The 20,104-nt window shown below is 44.4% G+C and overlaps 1 protein-coding gene across 10 annotated transcripts in view; it reads right to left on the bottom strand.

Annotated features, from left to right (window-relative positions):
• The window catches only part of GRIA3 (glutamate ionotropic receptor AMPA type subunit 3), a 125,347-nt gene that overhangs the window by 24,519 nt on the left and 80,724 nt on the right, over nt 1–20,104 (bottom strand). For all 10 annotated transcript variants that reach the window (XR_014591491.1, XR_014591492.1, XR_014591493.1 and 7 more), the window contains 2 exons: nt 13,561–13,937; nt 6,676–6,874 (listed from right to left, as the gene is read on the bottom strand). Coding sequence is in view for 4 of the 10 variants with exons in the window: in XM_083876347.1 (XP_083732473.1) it covers nt 6,676–6,874; nt 13,561–13,937 (576 nt within the window). In the remaining 6 variants the exon portion in view is untranslated. The remainder of the gene's footprint in view (nt 1–6,675; nt 6,875–13,560; nt 13,938–20,104) is intronic.

Raw genomic sequence — 20,104 nt, 5'->3', positions numbered from 1 at the left:
ACAAACACAAGAGCTGACAGACAAATGCCATCTGTTATTGAAGATAATGGAGAGATTTATTCGAATATTTGTTACTAAGTGTTCACTGAAAGCTTTGTTAAATCCTGGCTTCCTGCTGAAAATAGGGAAATGGTTCAGCCACCTTAAGCCCAGCAACAAATACTTCCCTTCCAAGGAGTGGATGATGTACGAGCTGTTAATTTTAGTTCCTATAAGGATGTATTTTCCTCTCCAATCTATAGGCATTAGATCACTTCATGAGAAACCATTTCTTTTGCAATTATGTCACATTTGATTTCCTGTTGCCTCTAAAACTGCCTGTTGGCCATGTGGCAGAAAGGAGGTTCAAGAGATTAAACGAACCCCACAAGCAGAGCATCTATCATCCATGCAATGGAGAGGCTCTGATCTCTCTGCACACATTCATTCACTTTTTAATATTTGTACATGCTCCCACCTATATCAAACAGGGGAAGAGAGAGAGAAAATATATGGGTGAATAAAATTTTCACACCTTCTGTGTTGAAAATAGTTAAACTACAGTACTTTTTATGATTAACCACTGCCACATTGTGTATCTCAGATCTATAAAACTCATCTTTGAAGCTACCACTTTTCTGTGATGTTCTGTTCTTTAAAGCCCATAAATACAAGCACACTTCAATATTTTTGTCAGGAATTTGTTATGATGACTGCTCGATGTCAAGCACACAGAAAACTCCAAACTGCTAATCATAGTTTTATCCTAAGGCAAAAGCAAAGCATTTGTATGACGGCCATGCTAGAAACAAGTCCTTCATCTTCACTAGCAAAATAAATTTTGAAATTAAAAACCAAAGAGTTTAACTACAGATGAAACCCTTAGTGCTGCGTGCAGGGAGTTCACAATGGTGTTTTTAACAGGCTCTAATGATGATCCCAATACCGTCTGATTGCACAGAATGCATAAAAACCTTACGGCAGCCATGGGTGTAGAACTCAAGGCTTCTCCTTACCTAAACTGCTTGCTCGTGGAATTTATTTCCCTCTCAACTTCACACAACCTTATAATCAGAGGAAAGCAATGAGCTCTTTAATTTGTGATGGAATGTAACACACCGGCGCTTCCAAAGGCATTGGGGTCATAATTCCTGGCTGTTCCGGGGCTCTGGGAAGGAGCTGCACTCCTCCTGACTGGCATCGGCCTGGTCTGCCCCAGCAAAGGCACCAAATGGGGAACCCTCTGTGCACGGGGAACCCTCTGTATACAGAATGGGGAACCCTCTGTACACAGAATGGGGAACCCTTTGTGCACGGGACAGGGAACCCTTTGTGCACGGGGAACCCTCTGTGCACGGGACAGGGAACCCTCTGTGCATGGAACGGGGAATCCTCTGTGCACGGGATGGGGAATCCTCTGTGCACAGGGAACCCTCTGTGCACGGGATGGGGAATCCTCTGTGCACAGGGAACCCTCTGTGCATGCTGCCAGCTGGGGGCAAGTGGCACTCCCTAGCCAGGAGGGAGCCACTGGTCCTCACCCAGCCCACCAGGAGGCTTTACTGAACAGAGAGGAGCTCAGACTTTCCCCATGTGCTTTTAGCTGAAGGTATTTTGAAATTCTTTTGATGGGTTAAAGGAATATTTTCTTTTAATTTCAACAGAATTTGGAGTTCATTCTTCCACAGTTCTTTCAGATAAATGTTAATTTTCTGATTTGGTGCTAAGTTGCCTGGTGATTTTTTCTTTGCTTTCTAACATTGTTTTCTATGTTGCCTTTAGTTTTACCAGCTAAACAAATCAGTACTTAAGTTTCTTTTCAAGACATACCTCAGCAGTCCCCTTCCTACTTGCAGCTTTTTCTGGTAGCTGTTTGCATGTCAAAGCACCTCTCCTCAGTATGGGCAACCAGAAATGCAAAGCCTCTTGCCAGTGCATCTCACACTTTTCTAACTGTCCCTACTGAACTATTCTGATTTGAAACCACAAAGAGATCAAAATGGGGAACATCTTAAGGCGCCATTCTTAGCATGACTTCCTGAGTCTTAAAAACTGGGGGTCTATATGTATTTTATGTATAGACAAAGTCCAGAAGGGCTCACATCTGAACTCGGTTTGCAAAGAATCACTTTTTGAGGAAACTGATGAACCAACTGTAAGACCTGGAACAACATTCATGCCCAAAGGATCTTTGGCCTTTCTACTGAAGTTCCTAACAGATGTGGCAATTAATGACATTTCCGGGAGGAAAAATCAGGAACTGACTTCAGGGCAGCAAGTCATTCCACCTGAGGCATGGGAGAACCACTGAGTAGCTGAGTTGTTTGGCTGGAGAGATCCTTAAACTTGTGCTGAGAAACATACAAAGAAAAATTTCTACAATAAAATAACATTCATGTGAGATCTTCTCCTTAATTTAGTTAACAGTGATTAAGTACACAAGTTCTCAGTGAAGTGTACAGCAGGTCAGCTGTGTTTGTCAATGATCAAACACACTTGGCAAGTTATTTTGCAGAAGCCTCTTAACAGAGATATCTGCTATCAATTTAAAAAACCACCATAATTCAAGGGCAATTTATATTTTTAAATGTCTAAAAACATGTTCTGCTTAAGTTTAAATACAGCCAAGTTTAGACAAGAATCACTAATTGGTTGTAAAGGTCGTACTTTTTGAATATATTCATATTGGAGGTAGAAAGTATTAGAGTGTGGTATTACACTTAGGCTCAGTGCTAAATTTGGATTAAATGGCATTATACTGATTTGATAAGCTGCTCAGATATGCTGAAACTTTAATTGAATGTATTAGAAGATGTTAATTCTAACAGATACACCCTCAAAAGTAGCTTACTCTTCTTTCTTATACAGGCCGTCACCAACCTTAAAGAAAGAGAAAGAGGAATTCTGGAGTCCTTAATCTGAGGCCATGTGTCTCCAATATCTCAGGAGAGGTTCTTTCTTTTCCTTTTCAATATGGATGAGTGCACTTTGAAAGCCAAAAGGGAATTGATGCAATCTATTGATTGCCATTTAAAGGCCTTTATTAGCTAATTAGTGCAAAATGTAACACATTTCTGAGCAGAAACAAGCAACGACCATGAGAATACAGGAAAGCTCCTCTGAATCTTAGATATACTGGGAGGACAAATGCCCTCATGCAGAGAATCACCAATAAGTGAAGAGTGTAAATAGTGTCTGCTGTGAAACTTATACAAACATACCAGCTCTGGCTGGAATTGTGAGAGCAATGGTGGGACTGTCAGGGCAGTGCTGGGACAGTCAGGGCACTGCTGGGACAGTCAGAGCACTGTTGGGACAGTCAGGGCAGGGCTGGGACAGTCAGAGCACTGTTGGGACAGTCAGGGCAGGGCTGGGTCAGTCAGAGCAGTGCTGGGACAGGGAGAGCACTGCTGGGACAGTCAGAGCAGGCCTGGGACAGTCAGAGCACTGCTGGGACTGTGAGAGCAGTGATGGGACTGTCAGGGCAGTGCTGGGACAGGGAGAGCAGTGCTGGGAGAGTCAGAGCAGTGCTGGGAGAGTCAGAGCAGTGCTGGGACAGTCAGAGCAGGGCTGGGACAGTCAGAGCAGTGTTGGGACCGGGAGAGCAGTGATGGGACTGTCAGGGCAGTGCTGGGATAGTCAGAGCAGGTCTGGGACTGTCAGGGCAGTGCTGGGACAGTCAGAGCAGGACTGGGACAGTCAGGGCAGTGCTGGGACAGTCAGAGCAGTGCTGAGACAGGGAGAGCAGGGCTGGGACAGGGAGAGCAGGGCTGGGACAGTCAGGGCAGTGCTGGGACAGTCAGAGCAGTGCTGAGACAGGGAGAGCAGGGCTGGGACAGGGAGAGCAGTGATGGGACAGTCAGGGCAGTGTCACACCAGCAGCAGTGGCTGTGTAAAGCCTCAGGCAGCTCCGGTGGATCCAGCTCAGCCCCCAGAGCTGGCAGAGCGTCTGCCCAGAGATCCTGTTCAGGGAAAGCGCCAAGACTGGAAAATGGGTCATGAGCTGGAGTCTGCCCAGGTCTGAAGTGGCTCAAAGTCATTACCATCTGTTCCTCTGAATTGAGAGGCTGGTATCAGTCCAGATTCAGGTATTCACACGGTAAAACAAACCCTTCAGAAGTGATCCTGTCTGGAAATGGGGCTGGTAGAAGGGAGCCATGGCCTGGAGTTTCTAAAGGAGTTCCTTGCAGCACACGCAGACACGATGCTGGGGATCTGAAGCTCACATGTCATCATCCCTTTATGAGGCATCAGGAGGCAATTCTTCCTTTCTATTGTCAGTCTAGCACCTTCCACTGGCCAGCAGCAGCCGTTATGATCAGTATCTTTGAGAAACATTTTAGCCTTACTGCTCTAGAATGCGATACACTCACAGAGATTCTTAATGGGATCTTGGAGAGACTGTCCTGAACCTCCTGTGTGAAGCCATGACCCAGCTTAAAGCCAAGTTAGTCCTTTCTCACTGCGTAAACGATCATGAGCCACTCAGCTAATTGCTGTTTAAACCAGCAAAATGCTGGGGGGAAATGGGTGGTGGATCATTCCCCTTACACACGGGATAAGCATCACCCCGTGCTCAGGAGAAATCAGAGCTTTTTCCAGCTCAGAGCACTGTCACTCCCACTGATGCCTCTGGTAGCAGAGTGAAAAGAGATGCCAAGGGAGAACAAGTCCCCTAAAACACAGAGAGGTGCAGTCTGTGCTGCAGGACCTCAGAAAGCAAGAGTCCTCTGAGTTATTTCAAGTTTCAGCCACCTTTACCATCTTACTAAGTAACTAATAAAGATTGCACGGTGAAGTATTTATTCTAAGGCAAAGCTTTTGCCCTTTTCAAATCAACTAAAGAAGACTCTAATTACAACACTTTCATGGATGTATCACTCTATTCAAATTAATTACTCTGCAAAAGTTAATACAACTGAAATTATGTTGTGTGCCTCAAGAATGCCAAAGAGAGAGAAGCACACTCAGGGCTCATTTTTCCCCCCACTTGGCCCACACAGCCTTGCTCCACACTGCTGGGGCTCTGCTCTTGTCCATGTTCATCCAACTTCTGTCCTGGCCTGATGGAGCTGGCAGCTCCTGACAGATCAGCTCATTCACAGCCCTGCTTTTCCCAGCACCAGCAGACACAGAGCTCATCTCAGGATTATTAGCAGCACAAGAAAGCATTCGTACATTTACCAGACTTTGTATCCTTTCACACGAAACACTCATTCCTTTGATCTCTCCCTGAGAAGGGGTTTCCTTGTTGTGTCAAACTATTAAGGAAATGAAGGAATATCCCCAGACAATCCCTCTTTCTATGTGAACTGTAACAAGATAGTGAAAAGAAGTCATTTTCTCCCCTAAGATCAGTATAGTGACTGTAAACAGCACCAATATTTCTAAACAAATTGTGCTACTTCTTTCGACAGGTTCACTCAACTCATTTTTGCTGTAGAGGCAATACTGCCTTGAGTTGGTAATTAAGCAGAATAAAAATTTTTATACACTAATGTCACCCTTACAAGGTCAGTGTTTATCTCACAAGATTTTAACACAAACAGAAGCTGTTGTAATGTACCTGCTACCACAGTTAATTAAGAACTACTGAGTATCTCTTTTAATATAAAGACATTACAGGCAGAGTGCAAAAGCATCATAAAATACCTTTGCTTTCCCTTTCAGGTTTACATTAGATGTCTATGTATATGTATGTGTGTGTGGGCAGTCATGTATTGAAATTCTAAGTAAATTCAAGGAGCCCTGAGTATTTCTCCAAGGAGCCCTCAGGATTTCATCAGCCTACAGCAGCAAGGGTTTTTCGTCTCCCCCCTCCCTCCCTTGCAGCTGGCCAGTATGCATGACAGGCAGTAATTAGTCCTGCAGCACTGACCACTCTTCTATACAAAAAAAATGCTGGTTTGAATGGCATCTGATTGGCACTGCCGAGAGAAAAACCAAGAGCTCCCTGAAAGGCCTGAGCATTCCATTCACCCTTGCAAAGACCAGAAATAAAAGCTTTTCAGGACAACGTTTTCAGACACATAAAAGTGGACTGAGATCATATTTAGAGCTCCTAATGCCTCTCACCAAATTCTCTGCAGTTCAGCCTGTGGCTTGGCAAGAGGAGAAAGAAAGGATGATCTTAAATAAAAGTCTCTACCCCCAAGTGCTGCAAACCCCACATCTCCCTAACCAAGGCACAAAACAACCAGAGTTCTGGGGTACAAATTTTTTACCTGACTCAGACGCAGAGACAGACAATGAAGACTTGACAATGGCAGCAATCAGTGCCCCAGGATGAGCAGCAGCTCTGGCTCCCTCCCCCTGCATCCTGGCACCCAGGTCGGGTGGCATCACCAGCTGCCAGCTGGGCACAAACAGCAAGTAGGTCAAGTGCATCACTCCTTGCAAGAGTTTTCTCTGCTAAATTCTGTGCCAACGACTGCATTACTGCTTGTCACACCAAGGCTCTGAAAGTGGAGTTACAAAACCCTACCCCTGACAGCAGAGGTCGGGTTTTCCATCTCCAGACGTTTCAGGTTAAGCAGAACTGCCCACTTTTGACAAAATGCCTTTTGATATTAAAATCTGCACTCAGGCCTGTCCTGATTGCACAAAGCACCTTTCACCAGGACAGCTATTACAGCTGGGTAAAATCGAACAACTGAAACCCATACATTAGGCACTTAAAGGAGATTTAACACTTACTCTAAAGAATTCTTTGGTTGAGCCTGAATCCAAAGTGCCATAGGCTATTTCAGTTTGTTTAGCCAGGTCCTCTGCACTCTCAATGGGTGAAACCATCCTTTCCACAGTGAGGAAGGCAGCGAGATTTGCAGTGTAGGAAGAGATGATGATGAGAGTGAAGAACCACCAGACTCCTCCGACAATTCGCCCTGAGAGAGATCTATGGGGAAACACACAGCATTAAACTGATTTGAAGACAATCCTTGTTTTTTTCTTTCTTCACTCAAGAGAAATTCACATGCACAACCGTTTTGTCCATATCTTCCATGTATCTGTGAGCAGGTGGACTGTGAGCCAGCTCTTGATAACCTTCCTCAGGAGTGAAAAATCAATGCACACCTGGTCTTACCTAGTGCAACTCTTTTTGTGGTCTTTCAGTGGAAACAAGAACAGTAAATTAAGTGAGAATTCATCTGAAGAGAGGAACAAGCTCTCCTGACTTCCACAAATCCTTTGCTGGAGAAGGCTTTTATCAGAAGATTTTTGTTGTCTCTGTGTGCCCAGCCTTTCCCTGTGCTGGACATGCTGGGATATGCCAGCACCATGTCCCTTTGCCCAGCCTGGAGGATGCACCTTTTACTGCATCCACTCCCAAAATGTAACATACAGGAAACTGCAAAAACTGCAAAATGTAACATGGGGAAACTGCAAAAAGGAATCTGAGTACACATGTGAAAGAATGTGCCAAAAATGATCCAGTATCTTTCTCTCCTCACAGAGATGATGAGAGAAGAACCTAGCAGGATTTATAAACTGAATCTGCATATTGAAGTGAGAAGTGAGGCTGGTTTGGTTTATGTTTTATGTTAATTAAAATTTGCATGTTGCACTGTTCCAAGTCAGGCATATCCCTGCTTTATAAGCACCAGAGCAACAGAGAAGGAAACAGAAAAAAAATCTGGTATTAATTTTTTTGTGATTTTTGGGGTTTTTTTTTAAGGGATTCCATAAAGACTTAAGAAAAAGCCTATTTGCAAACAGCTAATTACAAAATGCCTAATGGTCAGAAGGTCTGGATGCTGTTAGCAAGAGCTCTTGATGCTTTATGGCAACTGAACATCAGCCTCAAAGCATTTGATCTGGGCTGAAGGATGGCAGTGACACATCACTCAGCTGGGTGGGGAATTTCAGTGCCATGTACATTGCTTCTTCAAATACAGCATGTTTACAAAGACTCATCTCAACGGCTGAGACACAGCTAGCTCATGTCTTCCCTTGGCTCTACTGATACCAATGGAGGAAGAATCAATCCCAGACACATCTGGGTGGAACCTGGGTGCTGCAGTCCTCAGTTTGTGTGAAGACAAGAAAGAGAAAACTCTTACCTGTTCATTTGTTTCCTTCAAGCCCCTCAGTGCCATCCCCAGACAGTGGGTACAAGTTGTCCTACCAACAGATGGAGATAGGCAAAAAACAAAAGTCCCATGAGGTGCCCCCACCCACACAGGGGGGTTTACTGGTAAACTGCCCAGTCTCAGCCAGAGCCATGAAAAACAAAGCCATTAAATTATTCAGAAAAAAAAAAAAAAAGGAAAAAAGGAAAAAAAAACAGAAAAAAAGAGGAAAAAGCGTATCCATCCAACATTAAATATCATAACAAAGAAAAAAGTCACCAACAGAATAAAAACAGAGAGCTCAATCTGAAAGATGTGAGAGGAATGTGGAGAAAGGTGAAGCAGCACTGTTCTCCAGCAGCTCCCTCTGAGAGGGCAGATGAAGGCTGGTTCCTCAGAGTAGGCACACATCCACCAGATCACCCACAAGTGGAAGAGGCTTCCCTGCCTTTCTTGAGGGGCTTCCAAGAGGATAAAAGGCTTCCAAGTTTCAGCTTGGGCTGTGCAGCCCTTGTGCTCACTAACACAAGGCTACTGAGTTGCTGCAAAGGGGATTTGCAGCAATATAAATACAGAATAATGCCCTGAGTTAAGGAATCTATCTACCTTCCTATAAATTCTTTGTAGGTATCACATGAGTGAGATTTTACAGATGACTACAGGCCTTTTTGGCCCTTCCTTAACAGGCAGGGTCTTGGCTTTAGCTCCTTGGTAAAGCTTGATACCCTCTTACTTGGGCTGACACTTCCTTCTCCAACTACAAATCAGCACCTGCTGAACTTGTCCCATAAGGCCTCCTTTGGAGCCAGCAGAGAAAAAGAGAAGAGCCTGACACCCTCAGAAAGAGATTTATGTCACTTGCTGTTGTATGGGATAAATCTAAAGTTGTCCATATGTCTCATGACTTTGCAGGGAACCAAGATGCCTCACTAAAACCAGCTGATTGCTTTCAGACAGCTACATCAGGTGAAATTCATCCTCCTTTAGCTCCTTTCCTCACTACACACTTCCCATTTTCAGAAAAGACCTGGAGTTGAACTTCTCCCTGCAGTGATGTGGACAATTTCAGAGCCAGACTGAGGAGGGGTTTGGCTAGCAGGTCCAGCAGATGAAACATCTACTTCCCTACAACAGGACAAGCTCTGTCTGGAGTTTCCAGGTTCTCATGGCCCTCCTGCTTTAAGGCAGATCTTCAAATAGGAAGATGAAAAAAAGACTTATCAGGGTGTTCCAATGGAAGTATTGGGAATAAAATCGTGTGTGTTCATTTCCCTATAGCTTCCGACAGGAAACATCTTACTTGCATTGATAGCTGCCCCTTCTGTTGGTAGAACAGATGGGTTGCTAGGAGGAGATGTGCAAAACACAAGTGTTCTCCAAACCAGTGAAACCTCAAGCTCCCATTGCTGCAACAATAAAAGGTTTGTGCCAGGCTGCATGTTCAGCCTACACACTGTTGAGCCTGCACAGCACCCTACACACTGAGAAAGGTACAAACACCTCCCCAAAGGTCTGGCAACCTGCATGGACAGACACTGCACAAAGACCACCAGAGAGGCAGGAGAAGGGAATGGGGGATCCCCTGAGGAAAAAAGGAACTCTCTTGAGGGTCCTACATGCAAGAGAGATGGAGACCAGGGCTATTCTCAGAAGAGCTGAGGTCACTTCACAGAAAGCTGGATGTCACTTGGAGGTGTTTCTCCCAGAGTCTTCCAATGAGCACAGAAAGAAGGATTAAACAGCAGCCTGGGCTGACACAGCTGTCACTTGGTGTCACAGGATGAGGCAAAAGAAAAATCAAATAAACCACAAAGCTGTCACTGAAGGAAAGACAGACAGACAGAGAGTTCAAGAACAAGAACATGGACAGACATGGCCTGGCAGTCTCCTTGACCAAAGCACCCCAATTCCTCTGGCCATCTGCTCACATGAAGACTCCTTATACCCACTGCAGGGGCTGGTGTGGAGGGATGCAGGAGAAAAAGGGTTAGTACAGGTAATCAGAGAGTGCCTGAACCACATTACATCATTTTAATTATGTAATTAAAACAACCAATCAATTTTTAAACTTAATATAGTTTTTCAAATCACTTCAATAAATAGATACTTTGTATGACATTATTTTAAAATGAATTAGAGTGCTAACAAATGAGAGAAGCAACACAGATATGGAACAACAGGATTATAACTCAATTGTCAAAACAAAGTCAGATGGTGTTTTCAAAAGCAAGTAAACAGGAAGAGTGCATACCTTGAGAGGAAATTTAAAAGGAAGCATGGAGTCAAATGAGAGCAAATTAGTAACAAGAGAAAAAACAAAATAAACATTCAAATTCACATTCAGTTTCCAGGAGAATAATACATATAATACATTCAAACAAAACCTCATTTATCAAAATAGCTTGGATTTTGTTTCTGCTCAAGGCCAAAAAGGGTATTTGATTTCCTGTATTACAGATACGTAAGAAGCTTCTCACACTACTCCGTTTTTACTTGGGCAGTTTGGATGGATAGACCACAGTAGTTATGCTGACATATAACCCTGAACACCTGCCCTGGGGTGAAGCCTCTCTATGTCCTGCACTCTCAGCTGGCCCCAAGCTCTGGGCAGCCCCTGGGGACACAACAGGCACACTCAGCACAGCTGGAGATGCTCCAGCACAGGAATGACACTGGGACTTCCAGCAAGGTCACCTCACCCTCTCAGTGCCAGCCTGAAAGTCCCACAAAGTCATTCCCATGGCCTTTAATAGGAGTCTCTTGAGTCTTCTGCTGTGAAAGCAGGGACCTAGAAACACACCCTCTAAATGACCAACCTCTTGAGACAGTTTTTAATAACCCCCTGTCTTTTTCCATCAGCAATTAATTAATCTAGCCTTTGTGTTCTACATGAAAAAAGAGCAAAATGAAAATACATGCTCTCATAGAGATTTCAAAGATACTCTTGCTCAGAACAGTGTTACAAATTTGACTGTCTTTTTTCCTGAATTCATTTGCTGTACACAACTTACATAAAAGCAAGTTTAATAATCTACTTTTGATCCCTCAAAAGTGAATTTTCAATGCTTTAGCTCACTATGCAGAAAACACAGCAGCCTTTGATAGCAGAACAAAACTGCTGAAATAAATGTTGATTACATCAAGGGATGCACTAACCCCCAGCCTTTGGCTGCTCTCTGATTCTGTTTAGACGACTCCTATTAAATAGAGAGAGGAGAGTATAGGGATATATCCTCTGCAATATCCACACAGCATACTCACCAAGGATAGATCTAACTAGTCATTAGATGTCACAGCTGTTCCACACAAAGGCAGCTGAAAGAGCCTTTATCAGCAAGCACAAAAGTGATCTCTCCAGGCTGCTTGTCGGCATCTCTCTACAAGTGCTGCACACTCTCATATAAGAAATTTATTCAGACAAAACTCACAATGGAAGAATGAAGCCTCTTTTAGTGGCAATAAAATAGTATGAAACATTCATATAGTCAATGTACTGTGAATGGTTTAACCTTACAAAGATACAGATTAAGAATGGAATACTTGGGAATAGTCCCTTCTACAGAACAGAAATTTGACATTTTAATCAACCTCAATCAACATATCAGTCAAAGGAACAGTGTTTCTGGAATTTAAACCAAGGGATTAAATGTCTCTTTTCCCTGTAACAATGCACATAACTGCCTGGAATGTTATCATGGAACATAACAAAATCACTGGACAACATCTTCCAATGAGGGCCATATACTGATCTAATAGCTTCTGATGGACAGATAAAATAAATATATATACTGTTGTCTCTCTCCCTTTATTGTAGGTATTTCCAAGGCACTTACTGTGGTTGTATTGAAAAAACCAGCTGTTCCACTTGTTATATAAGGTAAATGTCTGACCATGCCAAAGAGTCACATGAGAGCTTCCCCAAAATCCAATGCACTTCTCTTTAGCTGTCAATAAGCAGCCCTAGCAGGGACTGTGCATGCCTGCAGCTTTCCATGTGATGTCTCAGTGCTTATTTCCCGGTCCTTTAATTGGGCACACACATGGTCAACAGCAATTTAAATGTTCCACCACTCATCCCTCCATAGCAAGCACTGGGCCAAATGTCACTGTAGGTCTGAGGCAGAAACAGAGAGGGCAAACAGGGGCAGGGGGCCAGCTGCTGCCAGGGTACTGGGAGGCAACACACCCAGACACCAGAACTGGGGACTGACACAAATTGATAGGATGATTATTGCACTCCAACAGACAAAACCATGATCCTTCCCAAGAAACTTCATAGAAAATTTGTCTCTTGCTTCAGTGAGGCCACTCAGGACTCCTAATGCTACATGGACCAGGAACACCTGGCACCTTTTCCATAATTAGGTATGGGAAAAGGCAACCTGGACATCAACAAGGTGCATTCTGAATGCCAGCACTTAGGAAAAAGATCTCTCTCTTCCTCTAAATAGCAACTTTGTTAAATGGAAAATTACATTCTGTTTGTCTTAGCAGGTGTTTTTAATAAATAAAATAGCTGGAAACTGCTTATTAAATTATTGTCATACAAAATAAAATTATTGCTCCATCACTAAGAAATTGGATAATTTTACTGCTTGTAACAAGCACATCACCAAAGTATTTTACCAGTGTAAATGCAGAAACATGATAGATGGTATTAAAAAAAAAATAAATCTGTGGTATGCATTGTTCAATTAGAGGGGGCTTCACCATTTTCATTTGGTTTTTAAAATACTTCCATAAAAAGAAATATAATTCTACACTAGTTAATAGCAGTGCTCTCTATTAAATTGGTACTAATATCAATCACACTTTACTATAGCCTTATCCAGACAGAATGTCCCCATGAATAAAAAAAAATCTTTCTGGAAATTGGCAATGCTTATCAGACCATATTGAGCATGAACAGAGGGACAAAGGTGAGAGTGGACTGAAATAACACACAGAGAGAACAGGAGAGGACAGGAGCACAGCACATCTGGAGACACGAACACGGGCACAATGGTGGCAAGCGGAAGGATGAAAGGACAGCTCAAGAAGAACAAAACTGGAGAAATTAGGCTCAAAAGAAAGTGAAGAGACTAGCGGGAGCCTTGATGGGAGTGGAGATGCTTTAAAGTGCTGTTGCATGTGGCTTTAAAAATAAATCTTATTTTGCAAAGCAGAATGTGTCATATGCACCAAAGAGATGACCGTAAAATGAGATATGCAGCAAAAACACGGTAGCCCTCCAAGCATTGCTGAAAACAGAAAACCCTATGCATTTTACAGCCTCAACATGGTGAATATAAGTTTGGCAGAAATGCATAAATGGCATCATAGCAATGCTACTTACTCTGGAGGCGAATGTTAGCAAGCATGGTGGCTTGATGAGGATGCTGAATATTGAATGGAAATGTCAAAATAAAAAATTTGGAAATAAAAAGAAATTTGAGACAGTAACATATATGCACCATGGCATCAGAAAATGACCATAAAATGCAAAAAGGTGATGGAGTGACATGGAACAAACCTTGGAGAAATATCGCATCCTTGCTGCATAAAGGCACCCAGGGAAAACCAAAGGCTGTTAAATATTCCAAACTCATTTGGAGGGTCAGGAGGGTTCTGAGGGTCACGTGGCTCTTCAGTGTTGTCTTCCAAGTGCCACTCATAGGGGCTGAATCTGCTGACTAGGAAAAGAACCACGCTGACGCCAATGTAAGCAAAGACTATACACATCCAGATCTCATAAGCCAAAGGGTCCAGGAAAGAGAACACGCCCGGCTTAGATTTCTGAGGCTTCTTGATCATGATGGAGATGCCCAGGCTCATAAAGGGTTTGGAAAAGTCTATGACCTCTTCTCGCACCAATGTTATGGTGAGGGGGGCAACAGCTATATCTGCTCTCTGAAAAGGGAAAACAAACCCAAGTTAGTTACGAGTCAGACACAAAAGAATCACACTCTAGAGTCTCAGGCTAATGAATCAGATGATAAATTACAATAGTGAGTGGAAATAAATTCTTTGCAGGCTGTTTTGCAGTCACTGAAGTTAAGGACTACATGATATTAACAGAAAATTATTAACAAGAAAAACTGCAATCAAATCTGTGCAAGGGGCTCATGACAGCAGCAGATATTTCTATTAAGTTAAAACACATGAATAAACACTACACAAACTGGACAGTGAGATGGCAACGACAGTGTCATTTTGTAGTAATGGTCTGTAACCACCCATTTGTTTTGAAGAATTTGGACAAATTCTGCGTTTGGTATGTTTCAATTTTCTCTTCTCCATTCTTTCAGCAAATTCTCTTGCCTTACTGATTAGTCCAGGATCTTTAAAAGGAACCCATGAGAAGTTCCCAGTCATTGAATTTCAGCTGCACTTGGGTGCTACTACCTGTAAGCTCCTTTAAAACTCCACTGCAGTAAGGGATGAAAATGGTTCTCAGGGAAACCTCAACTTATCAGTACCTAAACCACTGTGCACCTTTTAATCAGATTCCCCCCCCCCCCCACTGGTCATCTCTTTCTGGTGGAAAAATAAAGCCTGATTAAGTGGAAGTTTGAATAAAAGCTAATGGGAAATGTTAATAAGACACAATTAAAATCTGTGCCATAAAATAGTTGATGCCTTTATATGCCTTAATATGCCTTTATGTAAATCTGATGGTGATGTAGGTGACTCTCATTAATATCTGGTTTGCTCCTCCTCCTAGCTATGGGTTTGGGTTTTATATTTGATAAGTGGAACTGGCAAAGGCAGCTGATAGAGCTGATCAGAGCATTGTGGGCTGGGTGCCTGCTGGTGAAGCACTGTGCAGCCACCCCAGAGCACTGCTCAGGGCCAAGGGCAGTGACATCGCTGTCAGAGGAGGACTGGCCCTCCCCACAGCTGCCTCTCTGCTCCAGGTTTGCTCCAGCAACACAGGAAAATCTCTCAACAGTTCTCACCAGCCTGTGCAGCTACAAGAGATGTGCACGAGTTCACTGCTGGAATAATCTGATAAATCCATGCCTGGGCAAGCAGGGAAATCATGGCCCTGAGTGCCCCCTCTGACAGCCCTGCTCAGCCCCTCCTGACAGTCATGAGTACTGGGACACTCACTGCCTTTCCTCCTGAGTGGCCCTTCCCTCAAGAAGAAAACCTCGGCTGATTTGTGGTCACTTACTGCAAAAATTGAGCTGAATGTGGCTTGAATATAAAAACTGAAAATGCCTCTGGATGCCTGGATGTTTGATGACTGTGCAGATGAATGTGTTCATCACCTAAGGAATGGAGACACTGGAGGGGAGGATGTGGGCAGAGTGAGGGGAGGATGTGGGCAGAGTGAGGGAACATCTTTGGAAGATGTTGGAATTTGCTCACTGAGGAATTCCCCCAAACATGCATTTCTCTTATAGCTGCTGCTTGTTGACCTCCTGTTATATACTAGGTGTCTGCAGTCAGGGTGAAATTCACACAGAGTATCAGTTTTAAATGGAGTCAGAGTCCACAGCCAGCTGGAAGACTGTGCACTTTGACCATGCCACTGTACTTCTTGTTGAACTAATGAGGTACTAACAAATTAATCCTTATTAGAGCAAGTCTAATGGATCAGGACCCCTGCAGAGAGCCAGCAATGGCTCCATGTGAAGTGAAGCCCAGGTGGGAGGCAGTGCCTTCCCGCCAGGCCCCCTTGCACATGGACTGCCAGCCTTGGAACACCCTGCAGGGGAGGGAAAGGCTCCTGCAGCTGTAAGAGCATTTAGCTTCTGGAGCATTTTCATGGACTTGAAGAATTTTAATTCTCCCAAAGTAATATTTTAATTGCGAAAGTAGACATGGTAGAACTCTTCCTAAGTGCTGATGCAGCATGCAGTAAGATCTGTATCTCCTTCATGCCCAGCTGAGCTCATGCAGGATGTTCCTGTGGGAGGATGAAGCTGATGTTGAAGCACAGAAAAATCACTTGTTAAAACCCTGATTGTTACCATGGTCATATCATACAGTACAGATTTTTTTTGTTAATAATTTTTAACTGTATTTTAATTTTAAATGGGATACAAATACTGATTTTCTGATACATTTCAGTCTTCCTGCTTTCCTACCATCCCTACCAAAGGCATTCACTGTATTGGAAATACCAAAATCCACCCTCATCGCCTAGTGAACGTGGCAGAAAATTGTTTCTGCAGAGGGAAGAAGCATGGGTTCACACACAGGCTCTTGGGAAACCATGGCACTGAGAGTGGACCAGCTACAATCTAATACCCAAGCCTGGTTATTCACCACTTCCCTGAATATTAGCTGCACTAGGGATGCTAAAAAATGGTTCTCTCTTAGCTTATTTATTTAGAGATACAGTATTTGAAATGGAGAGCTTATGGAGAGCTCTAGGCACCCTAAAGGATCATTAATAACTGCAGCACTGCTGAGAACTTCCTCCCTGTTATGGCTGCAGATAAGCAGAATCCACACAAATTGAGCTCGATTAAAAAGAACACAACCACAAACATGCCCTTCCTCGAACAGAGCTGGAGAGGGGTTTAAAACCTCAACAACCGAGCTCTGCTAATCACTCATGACTAATGGTGTTTCAAACATCATCTCCACTGTATTTCAGCTGGGCGAGAAATGTCATGGATTCCTCTGAGGCTTGTTCTGTCTTTGCCTGCCAGTGTGGGAGGGATGTATTTACAGAGGACAGGCAGCACAGACGCACTGCCCACTCTGCTCAGAAATGACTCCAGGGAGCTGCAAACCTCCAGACTCTTACAGGGAGTGAGAAAAGAAATAGCAAATGGAAATAGCCTTCTACATGGAGAATGAAAAACGATAAGATGTTCCACCTCTGTAATCCAAAAAGAGGGACAAGATTCTTCTGCTTACAGACCTTGGGATGACTCTCCCAAATCCAAAGCTGTGCACTGGAGACAGTGAGAGATCTGGGCTATGCTCCTGCCTGCACATGCTCTGGGTCACTGCTGCTCCCAGAACTGAACACCTCCTTTGCTCCGGGGTCACTTCTCAAGAAGTGAAAAGTCTGGACTGTAGTGATTTTGTATGACAGCCTGCACCCCAACTCTGCACACTGAAGCACAGGGACACTGATGGACTTCCGTTGGCAGTCAAACCTCTGGGCAGCCCAAAATGCTGAATGCAGGTACACAGGGCCACCACAAGAGACTGAGCTGCAATGCTGACTGTCTGTGAGCACATGTGAACACTTCTCAGTGGACTCTGAGGTTTCCAGGTACCAGAAAAGGGTGTCAGACACAGCAACACATCACCTGTGGTTTTGGCTGCTAAGAACCACCTTAGTAAAGGCAGTCTAATATCCCCAAGGATATTCAGGGTGTGTTGAGAGGCCAGGTCATGGGGGGAATATGGTTTTAACACATTAGCTCACACTTATTTAAAGCCAAGAGGTCATTCTGACTAGCAACATGCTGCATCGAAGTCTTAATGTGCCCTAGCTGAGCAGTGTAAAAAGGTATTAAAGGTGTTAAAACAGCAGTTGGCCCTGTCTGCCATAGTTTGTCAAAGTGAAGTCCATTTGTGATTTCTGTGGATGCCCACAGTTCATTCTGACACATCCTGCCATTCACAGATGGAGACATAAAGGTACATCTGCTTTTGGGGCTGTGGACATATGTGTGCCTCCTGTGCCTGTGCTTGGACTCAGGTCAGCCAGAGCCCAGGACCATGGCAGTGTGGCTCTGGGCCAGGGCTGTGATCCTGTCCACACAGCTCAGCCTGGCCAGGGACCCCACAACTGTCCCTGTGTGCAGGACCCCAAATCTGTCCCTATGTCAGGGTCTGTCTGAGCTGCAGGCCAGTAGCAGTAGCAGCACAGCTGCCTTTGGGGACCTGCACTGGGTTTCCCCCCTGCAGAAACAGGAGTGAGGAGCAAGGGATGAGCTTTGCCCACTGATGGCACAGTCAGGCTCTGCCACGGACTAAGAGCCTGTGGGAGGTTTTAAAGAGAAGCAGGAACTGAACCACTCATCCTCTCTGCTATGATTCAAAGGCCAGATATGCCTCCTTTAGTGTCTCTCCATGCTGCTGGTGGGGCCAGAGGCCAGCACCACTGGAGGCTGCTCAGGGGGGTGTGCGTGTAGCCCCTCTGACAGATTGCAGAGCCTGCTGGCTCCTGGGGACTGTCTGTCCTCTACACCTCTGCTGCATTCCTCTGTGCTATTCTACAGATGGAGAGGTTTTTATAAAGCCTTGTTTAAACCTGAGCAGAGTTTTAAAGGCTGTGAGATCTGGCTGCTCTTTTCTTTCCCAAAGCATTTGTAGTTACAATTAAGATCTGTGTTAAAACTACTGTCAATTATCCTCAGGGCAGTGAAAAGCATCAGGCCCAGGGAGGGATGGCTTCCCTGGCTCAACAGGGGAGGAAGAACAGCAGCCTGCTTTAAAAGGGGAAGACGAAATAAAAGCCTACAGAAAGAGGCTGACCCCACAGAAGAGAAAAGACGACTGTGTAGTGCTCAGCAGCTGGTGGATGCACAGAGCCCAGGGAGCTCCTGCTGCTGCTCAGCCCCTGGGTCACTGCAGGACAGCACTGGCCCTGCTGGACTGCTCTGCTACTTAGATTTAAAGTGATTTGCTCTCCTGGACTGAGAATGATTTAGCTACTCGCCTTCTGAAAGGTCCAGGAAAAAAGCTTTACCTATTTTCTATTTTTATTCTGTTGAAAGTTTCCACCATGCTTTGAAAATTTCTCTTAGTTTTAAGGGGTTTTTTTTTAGCCTGAACTGACACTTTTTGATTTATGAAAAAGCAAATACATTTCCTTTTATGCCAACTTTCATTATTATTATTAATTGGTATTACAATTATCATTACTACCACTATTACTACTATCACTAACATTTAAAAATGGCTAACAAACCACAAAGCTCTATTATTCCCTCTCCAACAAGGACTGCTGGGTTCTCCTGCCTGAAGCAAAGGAGGTTGGAATTTCTGCTCAGGCAGAATTCCCTGCCTGAGGGCTGCTGTCCCTCTGCAACCAGGGCCATTGGTACATTGGTCCAGCCTCTGCAAAGCCACAGGGAAAGGCCCAGGGGACTGCTGACATTGTCCTTGGCTTCAGGGACCCTGCAGGACAGCAGACTGATGCCCTCCAACCAGACCTGGTGTGACACAGGGAGGGAGAATTTCTAACAGGGAGCACTTCAGTGTGTAAATGGCAATGGGAACTCTTGGGACTGCTCCAGTTGGCCCAGCTAATGCCGACCTCCAGTGAGTCCTCCACTGGAGCCAGGGCAGGGCCCCCTGGGTCCCTGCAGCAGCACTGTGACACATCAGCCCTGCAGCTCTGGTAGAGCTCAGTGCAGCTCTGGTGCAGCTCGGAGTGCAGTGCTCCTCCCCACCAATGCAGTGTCTGGGGGCTGCCTTTTCTCCCTGATTCTGCTGCATTCCATCAGAAGCAATAGTAACAATGAACTGGCACAACCCAAACATTCAATACAGTTAATTAAGCTTTTAGCATTAAAATGACTAGCCGCTCATTTCCTATGACTGCCCTAAGAGCAATTTTAGAGAAGAGTTGCATGCATGGGGCAATGCAAAAAGGGGATCAGTATTCCAAAAGCTGCGTGAGGTGCCCCAGCAGTGCCAGGTGGTGGCTGCTGGGTCAGGAATATGCTGTATTTGAAAAATGACTCATCACTGGTTATCACTTGACACAAATGCAATCTAAAGGATTGTGTTTCTGCCACTGCTCAGCTCAGCTGCGGGATAACTGGTACCAAACCCAATCAGGCCCCATTTTATCCCACCAAGTCTATCTTCCATAGATGCTAACGAAGGTACCTAAAATCTAATCTGCCTCTTGTCTTCCCAAAATGGAATCCAGGGGAGCCAAATTTGAGTAATTTTGCTGACAGGATGACCAGGGACATTACGGTAACACAGTTTTAGTTCCCTAATAGAGTTTTAAGCCCGTGAGAGATAAAAGAAAGTCAGCACGTAAATGAGATGCTTGCTCCAAATAATTAGCACTTCTAGAGTACTTCTCATCTTCAAAGGGCTCAGTGAACACCCTCGTGAGTGTGGTGCACAGCCCCCCCTCAGCG

This window comes from Zosterops lateralis, assembly GCF_965231275.1.
Source record: "Zosterops lateralis genome assembly, chromosome: 21".
Classification (NCBI taxonomy): Eukaryota; Metazoa; Chordata; class Aves; order Passeriformes; family Zosteropidae; genus Zosterops; species Zosterops lateralis.
This window is presented reverse-complemented; position numbering and strand designations above follow the sequence as displayed.